At 48.7% G+C, this 22,961-nt stretch overlaps 1 protein-coding gene across 2 annotated transcripts; it reads left to right on the forward strand.

Annotated features, from left to right (window-relative positions):
- The first annotated feature begins 2,770 nt into the window (after nucleotides 1–2,770).
- On the forward strand, nucleotides 2,771–21,138 carry H6PD (hexose-6-phosphate dehydrogenase/glucose 1-dehydrogenase). 2 transcript variants are annotated; one of them, XR_015260862.1, is made up of 7 exons: nucleotides 2,771–2,816; nucleotides 5,174–5,337; nucleotides 7,073–7,726; nucleotides 8,945–9,062; nucleotides 11,233–11,502; nucleotides 12,176–13,894; nucleotides 21,081–21,138. XR_015260862.1 is itself a non-coding variant. In XM_086764650.1 (6 exons), the coding sequence occupies exons 3-6, from the start codon at nucleotides 7,100–7,102 to the stop codon at nucleotides 13,531–13,533; spliced, it is 2,373 nt and encodes a 790-aa protein (XP_086620776.1). In that variant the 5' UTR covers nucleotides 2,771–2,816; nucleotides 5,174–5,337; nucleotides 7,073–7,099; the 3' UTR covers nucleotides 13,534–13,917. The 2 variants fall into 2 exon arrangements, 1 of the variants encoding a protein (XP_086620776.1); XM_086764650.1 differs by lacking the exon at nucleotides 21,081–21,138 and having other exon boundaries at nucleotides 12,176–13,917.
- The last annotated feature ends 1,823 nt before the right edge of the window (nucleotides 21,139–22,961 follow it).

Here is a 22,961-nt window from a genome sequence, read left to right on the forward strand (position 1 = left end):
CACTTCTAACTAAAGAACTACTTGCCATAGAGCAGCTTTCAACTGCTATGCCAAAACACATCCCTTATCCAGAATTTATAGGCTAGAGCCTCTCAAGTGATAAGCTGTTCTCTTCAGCTTTATACTGAAACACCATCTTTAAACACCAGCCAGACCAGCTCTTTTTCCTACAGAGCTTTTATTTGCTTGTAGAACATCTGGCTCCTTAATGACCCCTCCCTTGCTAACTAGCTTTTATTCCTTTATTGGCATCACATGTCTGGTCTGTCACACTGGACCTCTTTCCCTTAAAGGAGCATGCAGCTAAGTCTGAACAGGCACTGACAAAAGCACATTCCGATCCAAACCATCATCCTGATAACATCTTACTTGCCCCAAATTATGAGGTGTTAGAGCTCCTTAATGAAACAGCTGAGATATTTTTAACATGGTCAAAAAACCTATTTTATCTTCTGACCTTCAGCTCAGAAATAGCTGCACCATTTTCTCAGAGACTTCCAAAAAATGACTGCTCAGGCTGAATCCCCCTCTATAATTTCAGCCTCAATATTTAAAGTTTGGCATCATGGCTGAAACCGTGGTCTCTCAACAGAAGATGTTAAACAACTGCTGCTACTCCCAGCTTCCAGTTCTATCTATAATAATAACAGGCTCAAGTGACCAGGGCCTCCGCTGTTCACCTCATTCAATGTGCCAGAAATATGCGGCACGGAGGTTTGCACTTTAATGATTTCTGGTAAAGTAGATGGCAAACCCCTTTTTCTTCCAGAATGGAAAACAGTCTGTGAAAGGGGGCTCCCGTTTACCTCTCCTCACACTCTGCTGTACCCAAACAGACCCAGCTGAGCTTCTGAGAGCTAAGCAAGCTTTGTTATCAGGTCATTAATGGGTTAAATACATAGCTACGGCATATAGCACTGATTCCCCTAAGCTTCTTGCTAAATGTACTGTGTAGTAATGTCACACAGACTAGTAAGGAGAGATCTCTAGAGCTGGCTTATTTGTCCAGCTGGCTCTTTCGGATGAGTTGTTCACCCCCTCACCAAAGTTTAACTGGTTAAATTTCCTCACTTGAGTTGTGCTTGTGATCCGCCCTTACTGGGTCTCAGAAACAGGGCTGCTGCTAGAGGCATTCAGGCTTTACCCGCTCCAAAGCTGCATTAGTAACATGGTCGGAATCATAAAGCGATGTGTAACGTGAAGCAGGGTAGACTGCAGTCTCCCTCATCCCTAGTTTGGACCCGTATCTTGCAGACAAACCGAGGTGCTAACACTCAGCATCACTCTGACACCTTTGCAGTACCATAAAGGGTCTTTTTGAGATCAGGCACACATACTGGTGGAAGAACAGATGTCAATATAATTCTAAGTTATATCATACATATAATGCAAGGCTTGTCTTAGATATAGTGTTATTACTAGATTACCAGCCTAAGCAGCAAGGTACCGCAATTCTGTTCTCAGTTCTGTCAGTGTGACTCAGTTTCCCCATCTGTAAATTTTTTCTGCTTCTGTAAAGTAATTTGAGACCTTTGAGTGAAAAAGACAGTAAGAATGGTATTTAATCTTGTCATTTAATGTAATGCTGTTTATTATTTGATACAGTTATGGCTCTTTAACTGTAAGTTTGCTTTACAGCTCCTTGCTATTGCCATACAAGTGATGGTTTGCAAAAACACAGCATTTTCTGAGGTCTAGGATAGTATTTGTGAAGTCTGGCTGGCCAGGGCTCTTACCAAAGGAGTTTTTAATATTCATATTAATTTTATGTGTTGCTGGCAGAGATGTTATGTGGGGAGATGGTGGAATCCATAATTACAACCCTGACTGAGCTCACCAGCAGTGAGCCCAATGCTAGCAGAGACCCTGACTCTGACTACAGCTTGCTTAGATCGTGGAGCCAGAAACTGTAAAGATTTCCATACATTAACGTCCTTAGTGGAGCCAGCTAGGGAGACGATACCTACGACATTGTTCACCCCAGTGAATTTGAAGATGAGAGCTGAGCTCCAGTGAAAGTTTTACATTGTACCAAGACATTTTATAGGATCACTCTGCTCTGTGCATTCCTGGGTGGTGAGCAGTTGGGGGACGTTTGTAGAGTTTTGCATCTCTTCTGTCTGCTCCTCATCACTCCGTCTGCCTTCCCAAAACCTGGCCTCTCAAAGCACTGTCAGGCTGCTCTGAAACATGCTCCAGGAGGCTCACAAGGTGCTTCTTTTGCTTGGAAAACACAGGACTGGAGTTGTGGATGCATGTGCATGGTTGGAATTCACCAAGATGCTGTAGTCACCCTCATTTCAGGACACAAAGCCATGCAAGACTTGTAGGCAAATATACCTACACGCACACACATGTATATATACAAATTAGACCTATGGAAAATAGAGATTTTTTTCTTTTGGTTACCGAAACTCCTGGCCTCAGTAAAGGTTTTGGGCTAGTGGTACATTAGGAACCTCTCCAGCCCAAATGCACTCCAAGAGAACGCACCACGCGCCCGTCCATGTGGACACTCTGGATGCAACCCCTGGGTGTCGAAAGGGTGCAAGCCCAGAGCGTAGTCACAGGGGGTGCTCAGCTGGGGCTGAGCGAGGGTGGCTGTCCCCAAATGAGGAAGGACCCGTGCCCCCAGAGCCCCCCCTGCCCTGCCATTTTCACCCCTCCCGACCGTCGCTGCCCGGCGAGAGCCGACGCCAACCATAGACTCTCTCGGCGGTGGGAGGAGCGCCCTGGAGGGCGGGGCGCTGTGTCGGGCCCGCCCGCAGCCGCCGTCGCCGCTGCCGCCCCACTCGTGGCCGCGGGGTGGGAGGGAGGTGAGTGGGGGGTCGGGGGAATAGAAAAGGGAGGCGGCTTTGTGCGGTGCTGCGTGCGGTAGCCGGGGCAAGGCGGCTTTCTGCCGTGTGGCGCCTTGCAGCACCGTGCGGCGGCCTCTCCGCGGCGTGGAGGGGGCGGGCGGGGGGTTCCGACGGGGAAGGGCGGAGGCGTTTTTGGGGAGCGGGGGGCACGGCCGGTGCAGCGCACGCCGTGCTGCGGTCCCGCTGTGAGAGAAAGCGCTTTCCCCGCAGCGCTTCTCGGCGCGGCCGCTCGCCCCTCCCACGCGTGGGGGTGTCGCTTTGCATCCCGAGCGCTCGGGAAACGGGGAGGAAACCGGCAGCGAACGGGTGTGAAGAAGGTGGAGGAGGAGATTTGGGTTTCCGCTGCCACGGGACACGCACCTCGGAGGCTTCATCGCTCGGTTCGGGTGCTGAGGTGGTGCCCACGCAGCGTGGGTTTTTTCCTCGCTGGAACCCTGTCCTCCTGCTTTTCCAGGGCTTCGGAAACCGAGCTGCTGCCACTGGGCTGGGGCAGGAGTGAGGCTGTGTCGGCGCTGCGCTGGGTGGGTAACGGGAAGGGCCAAACGCTAATTAACGCATCTCTCAGCTCGCTTTTAATGTGAGTCTCCAAATTAAGCCTCTGACCATTCCAGGAGGTGATGGTGGGGTCACTCCTGCTCTGAGAAGACCAGTATGTTTTTCCTGATTCTCAAAGAATCTCCGTTACTGTTTCCTCTGTGTGTTACATGCGCACAGCCTTGTAGGAGCCCCAGGCCACCCTGTATTCGCCCATGCACCTGTTAATTATTTTCAGTGGGGATGTAACAGTAACAAAAAAGAGATTGTGTGGGGTTGTTTTTTTGGGTTTTTTTTTTTTTTTTCCATACAGCAGGGGCACCTGCAGCACCTGAAATGAGCTCCTGTCACACTGGCACTGCAGTGACTGTGCAAGGGAAGGCACAGCCTTACACTCGCTGCTGGCTTAAGCTCTGTGTTTTATGTGGATCGGGCCCACGAGTCTTTTCCTAAAGCCTGGCTGACAAACTTCATTCTAGCTGGCTGGGGGATTTTGCGTGTTATTTTTTTAACATGAACAGTGGTGATAATCTGATATGAAAGCAGTAAACAAACATCCCCGGCTTTACTGTGCTTATTCTGTGTAGAGTAGCACAATATTTTGCAATTGGGAGTGTCGTGAAACTGGTTTTCAGTTGACTTGGAAATACATGTGACTGTAGCTGAATCTGCCAGGAAACCTACATGGCCAATTCACTCATTTCCTTGGGTACGTGCAACAGAATGAGCCACCCAAACCTTTCCTGTTCCACAGTAGGTGTCCGCTCTTCAGCTGCGATCTCTGCACAGCATCGCAGTAACCGCAGCCTGCCAAGGTGCAACGGGCACTATGTCAAGCTTCTCTAGGTTCCTGGTACAAAGGTTGCTCAAGCAAATGTCAATATTACGGTATTGCACTGAGAAACTTTGTCATCTTTGTCAACTTCCCCCCATAGTGGGGGGAGGAAACCAAACCTCTGCTTAAAATTATAGTTACTTATACTGCAGGCAACATCTTAGGAGCCACACTTCTGCCCTTCTGCAATTGCCAGCACTATTTGCTGGATTCCTTAAGTGAGTATGTGGAGCTTAGATAGTACAGCAAGAAGGGAGGGAGAGAGGCAGTAACAACAGAAGGCTGAGGAGAGATCGTAGGAGTTAGATTTACAGCCCTTGTTGAAGCTCTCTGGAGAAGAGCAATGGATACTGGATTGTCTCTTGAGGGAGCGAGGTGCCCTGCGGGGAGCGTGGAGGCTGTCTCCTTACACAGAGCAGAGCGGGCTCTGCAGAGCGGGTTGTGGTCAGCTAACTGATGCTCAGCTGCTGTGTGGTTTCCGTGCAGGAAACAGGGAAGGAAAAGCCAAGGAGTCTCCATGCAGAGTGACCTTTGAGAGGGAAGCCAGGGTGCTCAAGGCTCAGCAGCATCGCACAAGTGCCATCCTGTTGTCCTAGGAGGGCTCACTAAGTCCATCCCCTTCTCACAGTGTCAGGGTTGCAGTCCTGGGAAGCCCTTTCTTCTGAGAGTTGGAGTGGAGGACTGCTCCTGGGGAGGCTCCCTAGGGTCTCAGCTGGAGGCCTTCAGCATGGATCTGAGCTCATGTGCAAAGCAGAGGAGTCAGGAGGACACTCTGGGAGCAGGCGTTGCCACGTATGCCTGCGTTCTGCCTGCTCACGAATGGCAGCCAAAAGGTTTAGCACAGCCAACGTGTGTGGGCTGAGAGCTGGGATGTGATGGGACATCGCTGGCACGGGCACGTTAATTTTTTCTTTGCTGTAATTGAGTCTTTCCTCCCATTTACCAGCAAGGGAACAACCTGCCTTATCTTGCTTGCTCACCTGACCATTGATCAGTCTGCTGTACGCTCAGTCACAGGAGATCGATCTGCACTCAGGAAGGGCTGTGAAGAAGACAAGTTTCCAGCTACTTTTGCCACTGCAGTCGCTGTAAAGCTCCAGTATTACTCAGGTGAGTCTGCTGGGGAGAGAAACATGAGATTTATAAAGACCAGTTCAAGCTGCAGATATGGGAGAGATATTCAGGAGTTCCTTGTTTTGATTTAGTTATCCTCATCCTTTAGCTGACTTAGATCCCAAGTTGATTTCGTGATGAAATAGTGACTTTTCTGGGAGCTTTCCAGGGGGAGAACCAGTCAAGAGCTAGGACAACATCTGTGTTTCATCCCTGTGCCATTCAAGGGGAGGAAGGACCAGGTCTCTTGCTCCAGTCTAGGAGAACCAATCCTGAGTAAGACTGGGCAGGTAAAAGCTAACAGCTCTGGGTCCTAGAGCATTTGTACAGCTGTAACTGGAGCAGTGGAGACAGTGATGTGCTTTCTAGCTGACTGTTAATGTATGAATGTGATGAGGCACTTTTCCATCTTGTCTTGTCTCTGCCCGCAGAGGGTTAGGATGATCGTGTTTACCCAAGAACCATTTCTCAGGCATATGTGTATGAAACTGCCATTTTAAAATGGTTTAATCACGCTGGTGCCAAGCCTAGTGAGACTGCGACTGCACCAGTATAAAAAAGCCGTGTACTTTTTCCTCTTACTGTCAAAAAATGGCTGGTTTTCCTGCACAGGTAAAATTAAAAGGTATACATTTATTGACCAGAACCAAGAGTTTTTAAAGTTAATTATCTTGTGTGCTGTGAAGGCTGTGCTCCAACTAAACATAACTTCAGAAAACAAAATGAAGCGAATGAGATATCCAGTGTAAGAGCTTCTCAAATAACATGTGATGTAATGAGAACAGCACAACGGTTTATTCACTTGTTCCAGATTCTCTCTCTTGAGATGTAAAGACATTGCCATGTTTCTAGGTATGAGAACTAAATGTGTAATTTCTTTTAAAAACAAAGGGGCTTTTTGGTCAGAGAGACCAGTTGTTACTGGCTGCAGCGGTTTGAATGGGTACTGAGCGGAGAAGGCTGCGATGGGTGCTGACATGCACTCTTGGGGATGGAAAGTTGCGGTAGGCAGAACACAAAGCCCACATTATCTCCTGGCTGGATACTGAACCATCATGAGGCAGCATCTAGACTTGCTCATGTCTAGACTTGGTTTTAAGGACTAAAATTCTTCTTCCCATGTTGTTGTATCAGACCATTTATCTCCCAGTAGCTCATTAGAATCTAATTCAGCTCCGCTCACAAGTGGTGGTGCACACGAATCACTGCAGCACAGTGTATTAAAGAAGAGCCTGTGTGCCTGAACTGCCAGTGGTCGCGCTTGTCTCTGAGCTGCTGTGACAATATTGACATGAAGCAATGCCAAGGCAGTGTAGTGCCACTAGAGCAAAGTCCCAAGCAGGAGGTTGCTGAAAGCCGTACTTAGTTTGCAGGCACATGGGCTCACTTGGAGCCCACTCTGAAATTTGTGTTAAAATGGCTTTTGGCTTCACAATCTAAAGGCATTGACACCCCCTCCCGTTAACTAAGTGGTGGGAACAATGCTTATGCTACCAAATGACCTTAGACACACACTGCCTTCTGCTTCTTGGTTTGCATAAAGGGGCTGCAGTGTTTTCAAGAGCCCAGGTCCTACCATGATACAGATCATGCAGTGGAGGAGAGACTGTTGGGTAGAGGATCCGGATAGAAGTCCCTGGCTCTTCAGCCATGGGAAAGAAGTACCTTGCATAGTGTTTTGTGGTGTTACACTATGGATTGACAGATTTTCTTTTTTAATCCTGTCCTCTAGTGTTCCTGGGTCTACTTCTCTCCCAAAATGCTGGGAAGAGTCCTGTGTACAGTGGTGTTCATGGGAGCCTTGCCATCACTGGCAGAGGTGTCCCAGGGCCACATCTCAGTGGTCTTGCTGGGAGCCACAGGTGATTTGGCCAAGAAGTATTTGTGGCAGGGTCTGTTCGAACTCTACATGGACCAAGTGAGCAGTGGCCACAGCTTCACTTTCCATGGGGCTGCACTGACAGCTCTGGAGCCGGGGCAGAGGCTGATGTTTGATGTGCTGAAGAAGCTGGCCTGTCCCTCAGATGAATCCCCCAACAGATGTGCTGTGCTCAAGGACCAATTTCTGAAGCTGAGCCAATACCACCAGCTGAAGACTGCTGAAAACTACACTGTGCTGAACAGAGAGATTGAGACACTGCTTCGTCAGGAGGGGCTGAAGGAGGCTGGAAGGATCTTTTACTTCTCAGTACCACCATTTGCCTACACAGAGATTGCCCGCCACATCAACAGCAGCTGCAGACCGCCTCCAGGAGCCTGGCTGCGCGTGGTGCTGGAGAAACCTTTTGGCCATGACCTGGAGTCAGCCCAGCAGCTGGCTGCAGAGCTGGCAAGCTTCTTCAGGGAAGAGGAGATGTACCGGGTGGACCACTACCTTGGCAAGCAGGTGAGCAGCTTGCGATGCGCAGCCCCCTGCCAGGTTGAGGGATTTAGTGGCTGGGAGAGTGCTGGATGTTGACTCTGCATCTAATGAAAGGGTTGTTCCTCTCCATAATTGAAGCAGAGCCATTGAGTGTGCTCCCAAGCCTCCAATTGCTTATGGAGTCCTGTACTGTTATTCTTGTCCTGTACTGTGCTGCTGTCTGTCCTCTTGTTTATTCACTTGTTCCAGATTACAGAGCAGAGCAAATGTGTACACCAGAGCAGGGCTTTCTCCTGTTAGTGACGAGGGAACCCTCTCCAGAGGGAAGCCAGGGTGTAGGGTTGAATTGTGTGTGCATGAAGGAGAGATGCAGAATTCATCTGGTCTTCTCACCAAGGTCGGGGCTTTGATTTCGCTGAATAAGCAATGCCCTTTTGCTCTCACAGTTCTCCCATCTCATTACACGCAGGCCTCTCTGCTTAGCTGTGGCTTCTAGAAGGAGTTTTAATTTGATATGACATGGAGCTGATGGGATGCTAGTTTGGGGGATGCTTAGGAAGAGGTTTCTTCCTGCCCTGTGCTCCGCTCAGGGCACGGAGGGCTGGCTCCTGCAGGGACTGCTCAGGATGTGGAGCTGCGTTGTCCCAGAGGGAATGTGTTCAAGGACATGCCATCCTTGTTTTAGAGGAATGTGATATCACATTTGGAAAGCAGCCTTTTCCAGCCATGGCACTGTGGCTGGATTTTACTTAGAAGGTTGCAAGGTTGCATGTCCAGCTGCAAGGAGAGTATCTCTACTAAAAGGGGGGATTTATTATCTTTTTCCTTTTTTTTTCTCCCCAAAGAGCAGATGGCTTTAGTGGTGTAAGCATCTGATCTGATGTATTTCAGCACTTTGGAACTGTACGTTAGTCCCAGGATGCTCTGACTCAGCCCTTTGTCCTTTGACAGATGTAAACTGAGTGCCTTGCAGTTTGTAGTTCAGCCTTTTTCACATTAAACCTCAAAATGTCTCAGCAATACCTTTAATGTCTGCTCTGTACGGTCAATGGAGACCCCATTGTGCATAACTGCAGGCTCTCTTGCTGGTTTTCTCTTCTCTGACCCTCTCTACTGTGTGGTGTTTCTGCTGGTGCTCTAGAACTGGCCGCATCCTAGTGCTGGATGGGGCAGTGGGGCGCAAATACCGTGGAAATCTGGTGATTTTTTTTTTTCTTGGGTCTTTGATTTGTCCCTTCACAGGCTGTAGCCCATATCCTGCCTTTTCGAGACCAGAATCGACAGTTTCTGGATTCAATCTGGAACCGGCATCATGTGGAAAGAGTGGAGATTGTCTTGAAAGAGACTGTGGATGCTAAAGGTTGGTGAGGCGAGTGTGCAGAGCCAGGGTGAATGAGTGAGAAAGAGAACTGGCAGGCTCATGAATTATGTGAAGGTGGCCCTTGAGGCAGTGCTGGTGCAGAAACATAAAAGAGCAGATGAATGATATGTTGCTCCCTGGAAGTAGAGAGGGACTGACTCGCTTCCAGGTAGTGTTGCTGCTTCCAAATAAGATTTCCATTGCAGTTCATCTGGGAGCAGGGGCAGAATCCCCCACCTTGTTCTGCTGCAGAGCTCTGGGGGCGTTGCACTTGGCTTTCTGTCCCAAATCTTGGTAAAAGGCAGTGGATTTGGATTTGATGCAGTCTGAGGCCACTTCAGTTCAGTGCTGCAATAATCTGGTTGTTGTAACAACAACCCTTTTATATTCCTGTCCTGTTAGCTACCAAGCTCATGCTGAATATACATTTGTGCTATTCTTCAGAAGATGCTCTTGCATCTTTTGCCTGGATGTTACTCATACCGGCTAGTCGGTGTCGGTCCAGGTACTCAGGCCGGCCTGTGTTTGCCTGTTTCTTTCCTGTGCTCTCTGTAGTAAGAAAGAGCATTGCAGAGAGAAAATCCGAGCCCAGAGTTGCTAGCTTGGGTCTCCTGCTGAAGGACACGGCTGCAATCCCTCCCTGCAGTGCTGCAGCATCCACTCTGCAGTGCTCAGCATAAAGTGCTCCGGGCTGGACTGCCACCCGCAGCACTTTTTGGGATGTCAGGCGCCCTCGGTTCTGCAACATCAGGATTGCTTCTCCACTCCCTTTACCTCCCCTGCGATCTTCCTCCTCCCTCCCTTCTTCCCTCTCTTCCGCCCTCCCTCAGCCACCACAAACTCAATTAATGCAACTTTGTCAAACCTGGAGTAATCTTTGGTTTGGCAGCCCAGACCTCGCCTCAGCCTGTTTGTGGGAGCAGGATGCACTGCAGAGAGATTTTGGGAGAGCAGCGTTGTCTGTGCGTAGCCCCAGCTACACCCTTTACCCTCCTTGCTCTGAAGAACTTTGTAATTTTTCATGTGACATCTGTTTTTTTTTTTTCCCCTGCGTGGTTTCAGCTGGCAGCCTGGCTCCCAGCAAATCTGCAGCATTGATTACATTAATGAATGTGCATTTGGATTAGAGCGAGGGAGATAAACGGATCGATCAATAGGGGAAGCCTGTGGCTAAGGTGTCTGCAGGGCCTGCTGCTGATGGACTGTTCAAGCCACTTTATAAGTGCATTGTCCTTCCCCCCGTGTTCCCACATGCGTGAGAAGTCAGGCAGGGAAAGAGAAGCAGGGCTTTGTGCATGAAATTTTGTCTCTCAAGGGCATGGCCCAGCCAGAGCCTTCTGAGGATGTGAAAACCAGGGGAAAAGAGGCAGCGAAGAGCAGTGCTCGCTGCCAGGGCCTAGCTTCGCTGTTCTGTGGACCTGGTGTGTGGCTCTAGAGCTGCTGGGGTCCCCACTCTCACCCTGCTTTCCAGCTTCTCTGTCAAAGCTTTGGCATAGAGCTGCACATTGTGTGGAGTGCCAGGCCCAGGTGCTGTGACCTGTAGAAAAGCAGTGTCAGGGCAAGGGTTATGCAGGGGCCCTGCATCGTGCCGTATGTGGGAGGTTTGAGCTGGATATTGCTGCTAGTCGCTAACTGCAGCTTCTGAAAGAACCAGTAGTCTAAGAAAGCAAAGCTGCCTTCTGCTCTGTGCGCTTGGGAAGTATCAGGCAAGAGAACTACTACTGGATTTAGGCCCTGGAAGCACCCAAAAGGAGGATTATGTCTGGCTCTGTGGAGGACAAGCAGTCCCATGGGAATCTTTTGTCTTTATTTTAGTAGCAGAGGCATTTTTGAAGCCTCTCTAGGAGGAAGGGAAAGGCTTAGAATCATAGAATCCTTAGAATGGTTTGGGTTGAAAGGGACCTTTGAAGATCATCACCTTCCACTAGGTCAGGTTGCTCAGAGCCCTGTCCAGCCAGACCTTGAACACTTCCAGGGATGGAGCATCCACAGTTTCTCTGGGCTTGATAGTTTCAAGTTAATTGTTGGACAAGGAGAATAGAAACTTGGTGCAAACCAATTTGGGCTTGTGCTCTTCGTTCTCATTGGCACATGCAGTATACAAGCAGAAGGCAAGGCTGCAAGAAAACTACATTGGTTTATTAGCATCTTACCTCCTCTTTGTCCTCAGGCCGCACCAGCTTCTACGAGCAGTATGGAGTCATCCGCGACGTGCTGCAGAACCACCTCACGGAGGCCCTGATGTTCCTGACCATGGAGCTCCCAGCCAACGTGAGCAGAGCTGAAGAGGTTTTGCAGTGCAAGCTGCAGGCCTTCCAGTCCTTGCGGGGCCTGGAGAAGAAGAGCGCCGTGTTGGGTCAGTATCAGGCGTATGCCAGCCAAGTACAGGAGGAACTGCAGAAGGCACAAGACTACATCAGCACAACACCAACCTTTGCAGGTGAGAGTTTGCTCTGGGCCCTGGAGAAGGGAGTAGTCTTGAGCTGAGAAGAGCAGGAGATGTGAGTCCTTGCATGCTGATACCAGCTCCGTGACTCTGGACCTCACTGCTGACACAGGGATGTCTCCAGGCATCCACCAGCATGGTAACTGGGAGCTGTAACGAGATAATACTGTTGTCATGTTAGTTAAGTAACATCCAGTGAATGGGGAGCATTGTGTAAGAGCTAAGTCCATTATTCTTGCTAAGCTCTCTGCGTTATTTTTAGAAGTGGCCTATAAACTCCTCTGCCTTTTCATAAAGTCAGGTTGCTCTCTGCACTGGAGGGGTAAAGCATTGGCAGTTCTCTGTCACCAGTAGACCACAAGGCCGTCTCTGGCCATGCTGTGTCTTCTGAACATTAAACGTTTTGTGTTAATATTTGTGCTCAAACTTTTTTTCCTGCAAGATGAAAGGAGGCTGCTCAGTTAGGATACTTGGGAGGAAGCACAGCAGTGTGCTGGAGAGCAGTTAGTCCAGTGATGTCATGAAAGGGCTGAATGTGGAGCAAGAGACACAGTGGATGCCAAGATTTCTGGGAGCTGAGGAAGGAGAATGATGGGTAGGTGATAGATCACTCAAATCTGCTTGCTGTTCAGGTGTACTTTGGTAGCTGAGATCACTGTCATTTCAGGTGTGCTGATTCACAGTGATAGCCTGCGTTGGGAAGGGGTCCCTTTCCTCCTCACTTCTGGGAAAGCTCTGGATGAACGGGTGGGTTACGTCCGTGTTCTTTTCAAGAACCGAGCCTACTGCACTCAGAGCGAGACTCTGAGGGATGCAGGGCACAGCCAGTGTAAAGCCAAGCAGATCATCTTCTACATTGGGCACGGCGCACTCAATGCCCCTGCGGTGCTTGTGAGCAAGAACCTTTTCAGGCCTATCATGCCAGAAGGCAGTTGGAGAGAAGTGGTGGGTCAGTCAGACCTGTACATCTTTGGACAACCGTTGTCTGATTACTACGTGTACAGCCCTGTGAAAGAGAGAGATGCATATTCCATCCTCATCTCCAACATCTACCGTGGCAGGAAAGATTTCTTCATTACCACCGAGAACCTGCTGGCCTCCTGGAAATTCTGGACGCCGCTCCTGAACAGCATTTCCCACCAGCCCCTGCGCCTCTACCCTGGGGGCGTGGAGAACCAGCACCTCTTAGACTTTGAAATGGTGAGTGGGGAAGTGGCATTCACACTGGCAGAGCCAGTGGAACTGCTGAACCCTAACAGGCTGATGCCAAGCGATTACAGGACGATCCAGTCCAAATTTCGGCAGAGTCCCCTGGTCTCAGCATGGTCTGAGGACCTGATTTCCCAGCTGGCTTCTGACATCGAGAAGACAGCAAGCAGGACTGTGGCACACTCTGGGCAGTTTCACCTTGCCCTCTCAGGTGGCTCAAGCCCGGTGGTCCTATTCCAGCGGCTGGCAAGACACCATTATGCCTTCCCATGGAGGTACACCCACATCTGGCTGGTAGATGAACGCTGTGTCCCTCTCACTGACGCTGAGTCCAACTTCTTCAACTTGCACAACCACCTCCTCCAGAGTGTCAGAGTGCCCTACTTCAACGTCCACCCCATGCCTGTGCACCTGAACCAGCGGCTCTGTGTGGAAGAGGACAAAGGCACGGAGATGTATGCCAAGGAGATCGTGGCCCTGGTGGCCAATGCCAGCTTTGACCTGGTGCTGCTGGGGGTGGGCACTGATGGGCACACTGCCTCGCTCTTCCCCCAGTCTGAAAATGGCTTGGAAGGGGCTCAAACTGTGGTGCTGACTGAAAGCCCTGTCAAACCCCACCAAAGGATGAGCCTTAGCCTACCCCTCATCAACAGGGCCAGGCAGGTGTTTGTCCTGGTTTTGGGGAAGGGCAAGCACGACATCACCACCCTGCTCAGCAGAGTGGGCCATCAGCCAAGGAAGTGGCCTGTCTCGGGTGTCAGCCCCAGCTCTGGACAGCTAGTGTGGTATGTGGATTATGAAGCTCTGCTTGGGTGATGTCTTCACAGTGTCCCTCTTCCCTTGTCTGCTTGGCCCTTACAGCCTGGATTCTCCTACACAATGTCCATGTTTTTCTCTTGCCAGCAGCAGCTTCATCTCTGACAGACTCCTCAAACCTTCTGGGAAATCCATGGCCTGCAGTGCCTCTGATATTTGAGTCCAGAAAGGAGCTCGGCTCCGTGTTCAGAACTAAGTAGGAGCCAAGAGCCCGGTGCAGCATTTCTGGCTCTGCTAGGGATTCGAACTGTGACTTTGGACAAATTACCTCACCTTGAAGTGCCTCAGTTTCCCTGTCAGGCCTTTGTGATTATCAGCATTTAACTACCTCGCAGGCACTAAGGGGGACTTCTTAAATGAAGTACTTGCCAAAATTTTCTCTTTTTTTTTTTTTTTTTTTTTTTTTTTTTTTTTTTTTTTAATTCTCAGGCTAGAAGAACAATGTTCATCCTCTGCCCTCCTGAATCTGTCTGGGACAGTGATGGTTCTGTGCACGTGGGTCTGTAGTCTCACATGTCCAGCCCATCTTGGTGTCAGCCAGCCCCTAACTCTGGTTGTGCTCTCCTGGAAGTGCAGACACCCGTTTGCTTTTGCGGCGTTTGGCCCCTAAATGCCGACACTGATTTGTGAGCTCGCTGCTCCTGAGTCTTCGCAAATCACCCGGCACCAGAGGCTGAGTTTGGAAGCAGTAATTTGCTGCTTTCCTTAAGTGGATAGCTGATACCATGGGGATGGAGAAGACAGACGCATTGTTTTTTGGGCTGTTAGAATAACGGGGACAGGGTGAGGAATGTGACAACTCACAGAGCTGTTATTTGCCTGCAGTGCAATAATTATTGAGGGAAAAGCTTGGTGCTCAGAGGAGTTTGGGTTTAGCTAGCAAAGAAATGTTTTCTTTAAGTGTCTTTCTCTGTCCCATTCTCTGAAACCAACTCTTCTCTATCTTCAGAATTGAAGCTCGTCGTATCACTCGGTGGCTTATAAAATTTCTGCGGGAGGCAGCTTTATAAACTGTCAACGTATCCATCATTGCAGCACATGTTAAGGTAGTTCCAGTGTTTGCAGGTGGTGGTGGTGGGGTTTGAACTCAAGGACATTGACTTGTAAAGGGAGGGAATTTTCTCTTTACATATCTCTTGGGCACACGGAACTAGCAAATTGCATCTGTGTTGACAGGACAACGTGAAGTTGTTTTAGAAATGTGTAGTGCCATTGCTCACAGGAAGGGTTGGAGACATCTAGTCCTACCTAGATACCCACTCTCCCCTTCCTAATTTTCACCTTGCCTGAATGCTGCAATGTGCACAATGGATGTGTCTCTGCTTTCACGATCTCCCCAAATGCTCTGTGATCTTCTCTAACGGGTAGTTTACCACAGAAGACCAGAGTGCAGCTTTTGGTGAGGAAATCAAGACAGCACAAGATGGAAGGATCTAGGCTGGTCCATGTGGAGGCTAGAGACAAACCCATTCACCGAAGGTGGCACCAGGATGGGACAGACCCTCTGCAGGAAGCTGAAACATAGATGTGGTACTGGCTGGGAGGATTCTGCATAGGAGTAGAGGCCACTTACATTTCATGAGGATTGCTCTCTTCCAGTGAATGATGGCCCTGTTTCCACAGACAAGTAGCTGTATGGGCGTAACCGGGTGGAGATAGCAGGGTCTGAGGTGACTCAGGGACTGAGGAGCCCAGATGCTGAGGGATTTGCTCCCCAGCCTCGAGCAGCAGCAGTAAGTTGTGTGCTGTTCTTTCAGCAGGGCTGGTCTGGGGCTGTGCCAGGCTCGGTCCCCTTCACAGCCCTGGAGCTTCACAGGGATAAAACAGGATCCTCAGGAGCTGGACCTGGGAGTCTGGTGGCCCCTGAGGGACCTGAGAATCTGCACTATAGGGAAGGAAAGAAAGGGACTTTACCTTTAGAGAGCTGGGCTATAGGCATTGGCTTCAAATCCTTCCCTGCACAAGGATCTGCTGAGTCCTGGTGATGAAGATGCAAATCTGGGTACAAATAGGTGCTGTGGTCCATTAGCACATGGAGCAAGGTGGGCAGGTCTGTGCATCCTGCGCTCCCAGGTTCAGCATCGTGCTTCTCTTACTGCAGAAATCAGAATTGTCCTCTGCTAAATGCAGAGATAAAAGGGCACTGAGCAAGCTCCAGAGAGCCTGTTACTTGTCAGCAGTCCCTAGGCAGACAGAGCCAGGGAGAACATAACCTGGCAGAAGCAATGTGCAGCAGGAAAAGGCCAAATTCTCAGGGACTGGCTGTGATTTCTGGCAGACACCCTCCCCCACCTTGCAGCTGGTCCAGAAAAGCTGCATTTTGCATACTGTACCTGACTGAGCTGAGCGAGTTGCACTGACACGCATCACTTTGCTTCTGCGTGGCAAAGGAGGGGAGTTGCGGTGGTGTAGCTTTCTCAAAAGCTCAAACATAGAAGAGACACAAGTGCCTTAACTGGTCTGGTTTGACAGCCAGGATGGCTGGTTACCCATCTTTTGTGGGTGCTCATGAATAAGCTTGCTCCTGCCTGTTTTATAGTTACAGGCAGGCTTAACTACCAGCACAAACACCAAAGGGTGAAAATAAATCACAGGGGAAGAGAGTAGCAATGGAGAAGCGGGAGGATGGTGAGCACTGCAGGTTCCTTGCTGCAGGACTTGCTTGTCAGGTGGATAAACTGACAGTGGAGTCCAGAGTAAGAGGAGTTAGCTATTCCAGAAGAGTTATTCCAGTTTTCTTCATGGATTAGCGCTAGCAAACGCTGGCTCCAAAATATACCACAGCGGCTGAAACAGCTGTGCAGAGAAAGGTGTTTTAGGTCTGCTGTGTCCATAAATTCAAACATCATTTTTCATTTTTAAACAAAAATAGCCATGTTAACTTAAGTCCCATTTTGTATGTGGTGTGAGGGAACAAGTTTTAATGAGCAATGGACTTCTGCGAGAAGAAATCTATTGTTATGAATGACAGAATTTATTACTGCTTTACAGATGACTGGGGCATTGGTGTTTCCTTATTTCTGCTCACTTTCTTCTTCATATTGATATTGGCTGGCACCTTTTGAAATAAACACTGATTTTAGAGAGGTTTATTTGCACTTTTAAAAAGCATGTGTGTTTTTTTTTTTCCGCAGAGAGCTGCTGTTCTTTCCAGGTGAAAACAGGGTTCATTTGCAAAGTGTCCAACAGGTCACCCCAAAATTCATCCCAGATTTTATTAAAATCCAATAAAAGCTTACACATGTTTTCCTCAGGGAACATAGCTGTTTGAGTTGTTTGGGTTTGGTTTTTTTTTGTTTTGTTTTGTTTTTTTTTTCTTTTTTTAGAACTGTATTTTGGTTTCAGACAGATAATTCCTGTTAAATGTTTTCATACTTAGTATTTGCCAAATGAAAAACAAATATTTTGAAATATATAAAATTTGTGACTGCCAAGAGAGAGACTGCGGATGGGAAGAAGGGTTAAACGAGTGAAAAATCTGGTGAGGAAGAACGATAGAAATCCACTGGGCTATAGGCCAAGGAAGCAGTGCTATTTTTATTTTGTGAAAGCTATTAATAGGAGCTGTGCACCTTCTTGAGAGCTTGTATTAACCTTTCTTTGCAAAAGCAACTCCATGGAGTAACTTCTTATATTCTGCTTCTCCCAAAAGTGATTTTTTTGATACCATTTTTTCTTTTTTAAATGGCAAGTACATTCCTAGAATTCAACGGTATGATTATTTATATGTTTTACAGGAAACTAACACTGGAAGTAATGCATTTTTTCACTTCAACTTTTATAAATCAAGTTGTAAAATCTTACTTTCCTGTGAGTAAAGTCTTGTGATTCCTTTCATTTTGTGTAATGAATAGAGAATTATATTTATAAAAAATAAATAGTGTTTAACAAAAGTGTCTTTTTTTTTTTTTTTCCCCTGTTCTCTTGGTGAGTGAAGGTTTGAAGTTCTAGTTGTACAAAGAGGACAATGTTGAGTTTTCTCTAGTGTGAAACCAGCAGTCTTAATGTTCACTCTGACTCTTTTTTTTGTGTGTGTGTATCATCCAAACAAGGCCAGGACTTCTCAAAACAGAGAAACAGCCAAAGCCCTTTTAAGGTGAGAAGATGGAATCACCCAATACTCTGCAGGGTCCTGAAACTGCCAGGCCTTGGGAAAGTCTCCGCTGATCCATGATTAGTCGGAGCTGCATTTCCATAGATACTATCACCATAGTACAGAGTTGCTTAATAACAGAGACTTTGTCGTGCTGCGTTTTTAACTATAATCTAATCAAGATCTGTGAGCTGAGTCTGTGCAGTTGAACTTCAAGAAGGAGCTGTGCTGTGACTCTGGCTCAAAGGTGTTACACATGGTCTGACCGTGGTGGCCTGGCCTCTGGTTTAGCTGATAGCCAAGAGTTCCTGGCCAGAACCAGCCGGCTCCTTGGGGAAAGGAAGGTCTTACCTGGCACCTGCACTGCATAGAAAGAAAAGGCACGGTGTTCCCTGGAAAGGGGAGTAGGAGCACAGCAATTTCATCCTGTTGCCCCAGGGGAAGGTTTTGCTCTTCTGGCAAGAGGAGGATAGGAGGATTTAGATCATATTTTTTTCTTGCTGCAATCTTGCAGATTCACAAACGCAAGTTTCCCTGAACACAGTTGAAAGGACACTGTCATCCACAGACTCTTCTGGGTTTTCTGTGGGTTCCTGGGGCTGCTAACGCAGCAGAGCATTTCTAGAGTACCAAGTGATGTGAATCGTTCCCTCTTCAGTGCCCAGATCCTCTCCAGTACTCCCTTGGGTGTCCAGGTACATGGATATGACCTGTGTAGGCTACTTTCTGATGCTGAGTTATCTAAGTGACCCATACATTTGAAGATGGCTGTGCAAGTGAGGAGATTTAACGGTCATGTCATAGGTCTGGGATAGTATTTTCCCATCCAGGCCAGAAGTGTTTTAATTCTAGTTTAGGGAGAATTTTGTTCTAGTTTAGAGACCGTTGCACATCTCTAAGGAGAGATACTCCAAGCACTTACAGGATTAGTGAATCCTCCCCAAACACAGGGGCCAGTGGTGGTAAAAGCAAAATTTTCAGTGTCTTAGCACTTTTCAAAACAAATTTTTTGGTGCTGTTCTTGCCGCCTTCTTTGGCCACAGCTCAGGGCGATCCTTAGTAGGATTTGTGCCTCCAGATTCACTGCCTGCCTTAGTAGGGATTTGGTTTATTGCCTTTCTTTTCCCCAAACAGATGACTGAAAATGTGGCTGTTGCCTAAAAAGGGGCAAGAAAGGAGATGGAGGGGAGAGAGTGAAAAATAATACATTTCAGGAGCCAGAGCAATCCTGAAACGAGCTGCCTTGGGAACTGTCTGTGGGTAATGTGAATCGATCAAGTCCATTCCAGCTGCTCCCCCTGCAGAGAGCTGGCGTGGAGTCCTGTAGCAATGCAGCACCAGGTTCTCCTGCAAGCACCACCGCAGCCCGTGCCAGGCCCGTGCCCTCAAGCTGCTCCCTACGGCGGGACGCATTGGCTCTCTTTTGACAGATCGCTCTACGGAGAGGAATTTCCCGCAGAAACTATGTCCTGGTGGCGCTCTGACCAGACATCGCCTCATTTTTTCCTTAAACAGGGCTCCCTTTTAGTAGGCATCTCCTTATCCGCAAAACAATCTGGGTCTTGTGTGAATGGTGTTTGGCTCTGAGCAGCGTTGCTGTTGCTGAAATGAGACCTGCACACAGACACAAACTGTGAAGCAGCTTCTTTTCTGTAGATCCCAGGCTATTTTTAACAAGCTTTGGGCATTTTTTCATGCTTTGCTTTTCTTAGGTGAGCATATTTTATCGGCTGGCACAGTACTCTGTGTGTTTGAAGATTTGGGGAGGATCCTGCCTGTTTCTCACTGAGAGGAAGAGAGGGAAATCATGAGATGGGAGCGGGGAATGGAATGGGAGCTCAAATATATGTCTTTTGCTGAGCTGGAGGGGCTGGATCTGCAGCCAGTACCAAATTTAGCTTATTTCCCCACATGAAGAAGGGAAGGCTGGGGTCAGATGCTAGGGAAAAGGGCAGTTTGCGTTCAGGGAGAGGGAGGAAACAGGAGGAAGAGACCAAGTATTCCATGTCTGTCTGAGGTGTGCATGTCCCGTTTGGGAATGTGCTTGTGGGCTAGTCCTGACTGATGTTAAACAGCTTAATTTGGGAAAAGCACAAGTCCTTAGCAAAACAGAGGGAAAAACCACGGGTGACAAGAATTCGTCCGACTGCACGGACCCTGCATCATCCCACGGCTTTCTAGGGAGCCAATGTGGCAGTGATGCAGCATCACGCTGTGCGCCCCATGGTAGGATTTCTTAGGGTCGGAGGAGTCTGGGCTCCTTCCGTGTGTTCCCATCCCCGTGGGAGTCGCTGGTCCGTGGTTAGCAGGAGGGAGCTGAAGGGGCAGGACTCCGCCACTGACTCACTGTGGGCAAGTCACGTTGCTCGCCCGAGTTCCCCTTTCCTCTCGCTATGCAGCAGTAGTAAATAAGCTGCCTCATGGGGATAGGAAACGTTTGGAAGAGGCCAGAAGAAGGCTGCTGGAGGAATGGAGAGCTTTCTCCTACAGCGTCCCTGTTGTGTGTATTGAGTCATGTTCATCGAGCAATATCAGCCAAAGCACTTCCCAGGAGCAGCAGCAGTTAAAATCTTCTCAGCACAAAACCAGGGCCTGTTCTTATTGTTATTATCTGCTGCAAGCAGATGCTGCCTGGCATCTCCTCTCCCAACAGCAGTGTTTTGACATGACCAAACCGCCTGACAAACAAACCACCCATGTGCTTGCCGTGTTTCGACTTGCAGAGGGACATTGCTGTAGATGCTTTTCCTGAGCTTCTCTCTGGAAATACTTAGGTGTTCGTGACTAAAAAGGTGCTTTGGAGGCAAGCGTGCCAGCAGCAGAGGGTGCTGCTTCCTCACGCTGCGGGAGCTGGCGGGAGCCACTTTTCCCAGCCCTGTCCTGCAAAGGGAGCTTTTCCTAAAGCCACAAACCAACCCAGCTGGGCCTCTGCCACCAACTCTTTTGCCGCTGTTCCTTCAGCCACACACAGCGCAGAGATGTGCTCTGATCTCCCGTGGCACAGCGAGCTCTCCGGTCAGCCTGCTCTCCCGGGAGCTACGCTACAGCTGCTATTCCTGTATTATCCTGGTTGCTCCCATTTTCCATTCATGACCCCCCCATCAAAAAGGCAAGGAACTAATTTTTCTGCTTCCCCGCTCTCAACGGCTTCTCATGCACAGACTGCAACAATGTGCTTAACACCCTACATGCAGGCTTGCAACATACAGTGCCGTAAGGAAAAGGAGAGTTTTGATGTGTCCTTTTTACTGCAGACAGTTGTGTCAGCCGGTAAATTTACTGTGATTTTAAGGGGGTGCTCCTGGCATGTGCTCTCATGTCTGTATTACAGGTACCTCAGAGATAACTGGACAACCAGCTGGTGTTGTAAGCGTTGCTCCCAATAGAATTGGAAGTTTGTGGCGTATCTTCTGCATCCAGGTGCTCCAAAGTCACATATCTCTCATTTTTTAAGGCAGGACACTTCACATCCAGCATCCCGTGCTGAAGCAGAAAGGCAAAGTAACAGCAAGAGGAGACGTCACAGCAAGCCCCTGCTTTCCAGGTGAACGTAAAGCAAAATACCTGGATTCCACTTTCTTTCTGGTAAAGGGTTCTGATAAAAAGCCCCAGTTATTTGTGTTGCCTGTTGACTGTGCTGAGATCTGAATTCACAAGAAAAGACTAATTAAAAGGAAGGTTACTTTCTTTTTTTCTCCTGCACAGGGCCCCTTGGGGCCACCTCTTTTTTCCTCCTCCATCCCACTCTGTTTTACTCCCTTTTCCACCACATTGAGCCATCTTCAAGCTGAGGAGGGCTTGTTGATTGTCCTCTAAGCAGGCTTGGCAGGATTTCTACCTCACAAGGCTGCTGATTTAACAGTCTCTTGCTCTGTTCTGGGCACACTGGGTTACTTTGGCTTTGTTGCTGTACACTACAGGCGCTCATTGTTCACTATCTGTTGCATTGTCTCCCTTAATTCCCACAGGCAGAGCCTGCACGCAGCACGTACATGTTTCCGGGCAGTGTTTACTCTCTGTCTCTCCCCTCCTCTCTCCAGGGCATAGAAAGCTGCATGTTTGCTGCCTGCCTGTCTCTGTACACCCCCTCCAAATGCACAGCAATAGGATCCCCTTTTTTTTTCTGCACTCTACCAGCCCACTGCTGCAAGGTGAGTATCAGTGAGGCATAAAGCACATCTACAAAGTCTGTACCAGCCTGAGAGTTCATGTTCTTAAGAAGGATTTAGATATTTAACTTCAGACATTCAAAAGGGACCCATTTTTCAGAAGGCAGGAGCTCATCCACTTCCAGACCCCATCGATAATCTACAACACTGAATGCTGAGCACAAAAAAAAGGAGGCATGCCAAGTCATTCCCCCTCCCACCTCCCTTTTAACAATCTTAGCATAAATTCACAAGGATAAGAGCTAGAAAAGTCTCTTCTAATCCAGGCTCCATCCCCAGTTGGTTTTCCAAACAGGCTTAGAGGAATTCCATTGCAGGCCATAAACACTGGCATTTGTCAGCCACCCCCCTCTGCCAGTGTTTGCACTGTTCTTTGAGATGCAGACAGTATTCAAAGCAATGGATTGAAGATTAGCAATTCCTGCTTCTTTAGGAAGCAAGAAAGTCAAATATTAAGGAAATAAAAGGAGACAAGATTCCGTAGGAGCTGTGATCTCATCTGGCGAGAAGCCACCACAAAGCTGAAAAGTTCTGCTTCAGCACTTGTCACGTCTGGTTTCCTCCACCTTCCCTGCTGCTCTTAGACCTCCTCCACCCCATTTCTCCCTCTCGCTGTAAAGAACGGGGATTTCTGCAAGAGCAGGAAACCTTTGCACACTGGGAACCAGTGCACAAGAAAATGCAAGCCTGTGCATAGCCCTCAGATAAAGAAGCTCGCATCTGGCAGCGGCAATGTGCTGCAAGGTGTGAGGGAGAGGTAACGGGTCACAGTGCTGGCCAGTGCTGGGAGGCTGGTAACACGACTGTAGTAGAGTTAGCAGAGCAGCTGAATTCACAGGCAGACTAAAGCCTGCTTTGTTTCCTGTGCAGCTCTCAGACACCATTCACAACTTTCTTGGCCTCAGTGATGACATGTCTCCGCTGCTGCGGAAGGTGCTCCTGCTGTGCTGACCATTTAATACAGCCTGGGGAGCTGTGGCTAGGCAGGCCAAGAAGAACCCGCTTTTGAGTCTCCAAAAGCAAGATCTTGGACTTCCCTCAGGACCCTGGCCCTGGCTGTTGCTCTGTTACCCCCCTGTGTCACAGCAGATGGACAGGAAAAGGTCTCAGGGTAAGAGGAAAGCCCCCCATCCACATCTCTAGGCATCAAGAGCTACTGTCAGGCA

This window comes from Chlamydotis macqueenii, chromosome 21 (genome assembly GCF_036417535.1).
Source record: "Chlamydotis macqueenii isolate bChlMac1 chromosome 21, bChlMac1.mat, whole genome shotgun sequence".
NCBI classification, from domain to species: domain Eukaryota; kingdom Metazoa; phylum Chordata; class Aves; order Otidiformes; family Otididae; genus Chlamydotis; species Chlamydotis macqueenii.

Coding starts and splice junctions, on each gene's coding strand:
- H6PD (XM_086764650.1), top strand. CDS start 7,100: ATGCTGGGAAGAGTCCTGTGTACAGTGGTGTTCATGGGAGCCTTGCCA. Junction 7,727..8,944: donor ACCACTACCTTGGCAAGCAG/GTGAGCAGCTTG, acceptor GTCCCTTCACAG/GCTGTAGCCCATATCCTGCC. Junction 11,503..12,175: donor CACAACACCAACCTTTGCAG/GTGAGAGTTTGC, acceptor CTGTCATTTCAG/GTGTGCTGATTCACAGTGAT.